Source organism: Quercus lobata, chromosome 10, assembly GCF_001633185.2.
Source record: "Quercus lobata isolate SW786 chromosome 10, ValleyOak3.0 Primary Assembly, whole genome shotgun sequence".
NCBI lineage: Eukaryota > Viridiplantae > Streptophyta > Magnoliopsida > Fagales > Fagaceae > Quercus > Quercus lobata.
This window is the reverse complement of record NC_044913.1, coordinates 65,852,727-65,856,561: the sequence shown is the minus strand read 5'-3', so window position 1 is coordinate 65,856,561 and position 3,835 is coordinate 65,852,727. Positions and strand designations below refer to the sequence as shown.

Below are 3,835 nucleotides of genomic sequence, written 5' to 3'. Positions count from 1 at the left end.
CAGAGAATTTGGGGGAAAAAAATTTTGCCAATAGGAACTCGAGTCCTTAAGACCGAGTTCCACTAGGGAATTCCCCCCCCCCCAAATGCTCTGTTTAGGCCGAAAGCCTACAAAAACAGAGCATTTCGGGGACAAAAATTTCCCACTAAAAACTCGAGTCTTTAAGACTCGAGTCCCTAGTGGGGAATTTTGTTTAACCCCCAAATGCTCTGTTTAGGCCGAGAGCATACAAAAACAGAGCATTTGGGGGAAAAAAATTTCCCAATAGGAACTCGAGTCTTAAAGACTCGAGTTCCTATTGGGAAATTTTTTTCCCCCCCCAAATGCTCTGTTTAGGCCGAGAGCCTACAAAAACAGAGCATTTGGGGTAAATATTTCCCCAGTGGAACTCAAGTTTCAAAGACTCGATTTCCACTGGGGAATTTTTTTTTTTTTTACTCCCCTGGGCGTACAAAACTGCTCAATAGGTAAAGCAGAAACTGAGAAATTGCTGAGAATGTAATCTATAAATAGTCATTGAGAGGCAGAGAAGCCGAGAATGTAAATGCACTTAAATTACATCAAAACGTGCTCTCAATAGGCACCAAACTATAGAATCTTTTACGGTCTCTGCATAAACATGGTTTTACAATTCAAATGCACTTACATTGCAGCAAAAGGCATTCTTAATATCAACATTCTAAACATGCCCAACCACGCTTAATGTGTAGTTCTAACCATACTACTCAAATCACAATCTCCATAAAGGTACATTGGATTAAGAATTACAAGTACATTCAACAAAAACCAAAAAGTTCACATAGCAGATACAACGTAGTCACTTTTCCTAAGATCGCCGGTCCGCACGACAAAAACATCATCCATGGAAGCATGCCTGAAAAACATAGAGTAATCACGTTAGGAGACAATATAGTAAACATTAGGTAAACATGGAACGAACAACAATTATTTAAACGATGCATAACTTTTTGCCATCTACCTACCTACTCTGGAACATGACCGCTTGTGGAAGCACCACGGGACTGCGGACATTTTCTGCGATTATGCCCGGAAACATGACACAGTCCACATGTCTGCTTGGGTTGACTCTCTATCAAATCTGCGTCCTCCCTCCGCCATCCCAGTTCTCGATCCTTATTCCTCACTCCATCCATCTCATTCCTTATTCTCGACTTCACTGGTCGACCTTTAGCTCGTAACAATGCTGGATTAGGCAACCACTTTGGCCCTATGGGATCCCTCCACAACAACTGCGACTTTGGAACCACAAATGCATGCTCATAAGTGTTAAGGGCGTTGTTCAAACCATAACATGGGTGAATATATGTGGTCGAATCAATATGTAAATAGTCACATACTCTAATTGCATGTGAACATGGGATCCCTATGTTTTGCCATTTCCCACAACTGCATGTTTTTTCCTGTAACCGAACTTCATAACTATGGTTTCCCCCTCCTGCGCTACTCGTGTTGAGTTGGGTAACTACTTGAAGTATCAGCTCTTCATTGCTAAATGGCTTGAGATAGTGTTTCTTAGATTTACGCTTATTTCCATCCCACGTGGAGAAGGCATATTCACTCCATTTCTTACCCTCTGAGAACTCAAAATGGTATTCTTTGCGCCGGTCGTGGAAATATTGAACAAGTTTGTTCCAAGTGAACTCAAACAATGCGGCAATAGGAAGGCCCCGTGCACCTTTCAGTACACCATTGAAGCACTCTGATATATTGGTTGTCATTGCCCCAAAACATCTCCCACCATCATGTGACTGGGTCCACATATCCACAGACTCGCCCATTAGGTATGTGTATGGAAGATAATCTTGATTCTTTTCCTTGCCATCCTTCCCCGTCACCTTCTTCTTATTCCTAATGGCCTCAATTTCCACCAGCTTAATGGACTCCATTATGGCATCAAATTTCACTACCTGACTAGCATATCCCGCTTTCAACGCCATTGACTTTAGGGTGAGTTCTGAAAATGGGTGTTGAAGTTGCTAACAACATGTCAAAGGCAATATCTATGAAATACTGGTGTACTTCCATCATCCCTTCTAGGCCAGTTTGCAATGGCATTTTTGATACTGAGATGTCGGTCAGAAATTATGCAAATGCCTTCCTTAGGTATCACGTGGCCAATCGTATCTCGGAGGCACTGTAAAAACCACCTCTAACTGGACCCTGACTCACAATCCACAACAGCAAACGCAAGAGGGAATACCTTGTTGTTAGCGTCGGTTGCCATTGCGACCAACAACTTTCCCTGATATTTACCATACAGATGGATCCCATCAATACTGATAACCGGCTTGCAGTATTTAAATCCTGATATACATGGACCGAAAGACCAAAACACATAATGCAACAATACAGCGTCATCTTCATCGGTGGATCTGATACAATAGAACACTTGGATAGTCGGGTCTTGATCAATATATGTCATTAGCAATTTTTCCAACCTTTGGTAAGACTCTTCCTAATTCCCAAACATCTTCGCAATCGCCTTTTGTTTCGCATCCCATACCTTGTAGTAAGAAGGCTTCTGGCCACTATATTTCGTCTCTATCATAGATTTGAGATGCTTAATTGGGGTAGTGTAATCCTCACATAACTTCTGATGAATGTTTGATGCAATAAAAGTACAACTCATCATTTTACCATCATTTCGCACCCCAGTCGATATACACGTGTGAGGACCCACATACACGATGACCATCCATAGTTGGTGGAGATCGGGCTTCATAACTGCACAGACATACCACTTGCATGACTCATGCACGCATTTCGCACAAAGTTTTTTTGTCATTGACCTAATGATCGTAAAATATTTGTTTTCCTTGAGGGCACAAATTGTTAATACGCGCTTCACCTCCTCTTTATTGGCAAAAGTCAACCCTTTGCACAAATTCATCCCCTCTCTCCAAGTAGACACAAATGGCATATCAATAAGTGAAGGATCAACCATATTTTCCCAGGTATTTGCAGAGAATGACAATGCAGGAGGTGCGTAGGCAGGGATTGTATTCATAATGTTTTGGACACTAATAACATTGTCTGCATAAGGTTCACTACCATCCAATGTCTCATCGTCATTAATGTCCCTCTCAAAGTCCCCAAGGTCTCTGCCAATCGTGTCTTCATACTCATCTCTATCCACAAAATCTTCACCGTTAATGGCAATATTCTCATCAACATAGTCGTCGTCGTCGTCATCATCATCATTGTTAATGGCAGTAGTCTCATCAAGATAGTCGTCATCATCGTCATCATCAACATAGTTGTCATCATCATCATCATCATCATCGTCATCATCATCACCATCAGCATGAACATCACCATCGGCATGAACATAATCATCCTCTACATGTGTAGAATACTCATATTGAGCATCTGGAACCATAACCTGTAAGGTTGTGGTTGTTTGTTGGATATCCTCTTCCCAAACTGCACGTGGCTCCAACTGTATGTACAACTCAATATTAGTTACTTCAGCTATTCTTTCCAACTTGTCAAACATGATCTTTACATGTTTGTCTGTTTCTATCACCATATACTTGTAATTAATCTGGTGCTTCAAGATTTCGTTTGGCATATGATAAGTAATTTGTATGTTATGTATAGCAGGATTCTGACACAACTCTTCCATGACAATCTTCTTCAATTCATCAAGGGTCTTCAACCTACGATCAATTTGGGTATAATAGGTCTTTATACCTGGCCCTTCAAATGGCAATCCCTTGTTCGCATTGACATTCTTAAGCGGACCACCGTGGTATAAGATTATATCAATTTCAGGCATTGTGAACCTATTCAAGTCAAGTTACTATGTTAGTTA

The 3,835-nt window shown here is 41.1% G+C and overlaps 1 protein-coding gene across 1 annotated transcript; it reads right to left on the bottom strand.

Annotated features, from left to right (window-relative positions):
• Positions 1-795: 795 nt before the first annotated feature.
• On the bottom strand, positions 796-1,958 carry LOC115965263. The gene is made up of 2 exons (XM_031084434.1): positions 988-1,958; positions 796-874 (listed from the first exon to the last, which is right to left on the bottom strand). The coding sequence occupies exons 1-2, from the start codon at positions 1,956-1,958 to the stop codon at positions 796-798; spliced, it is 1,050 nt and encodes a 349-aa protein (XP_030940294.1).
• Positions 1,959-3,835: the final 1,877 nt, after the last annotated feature.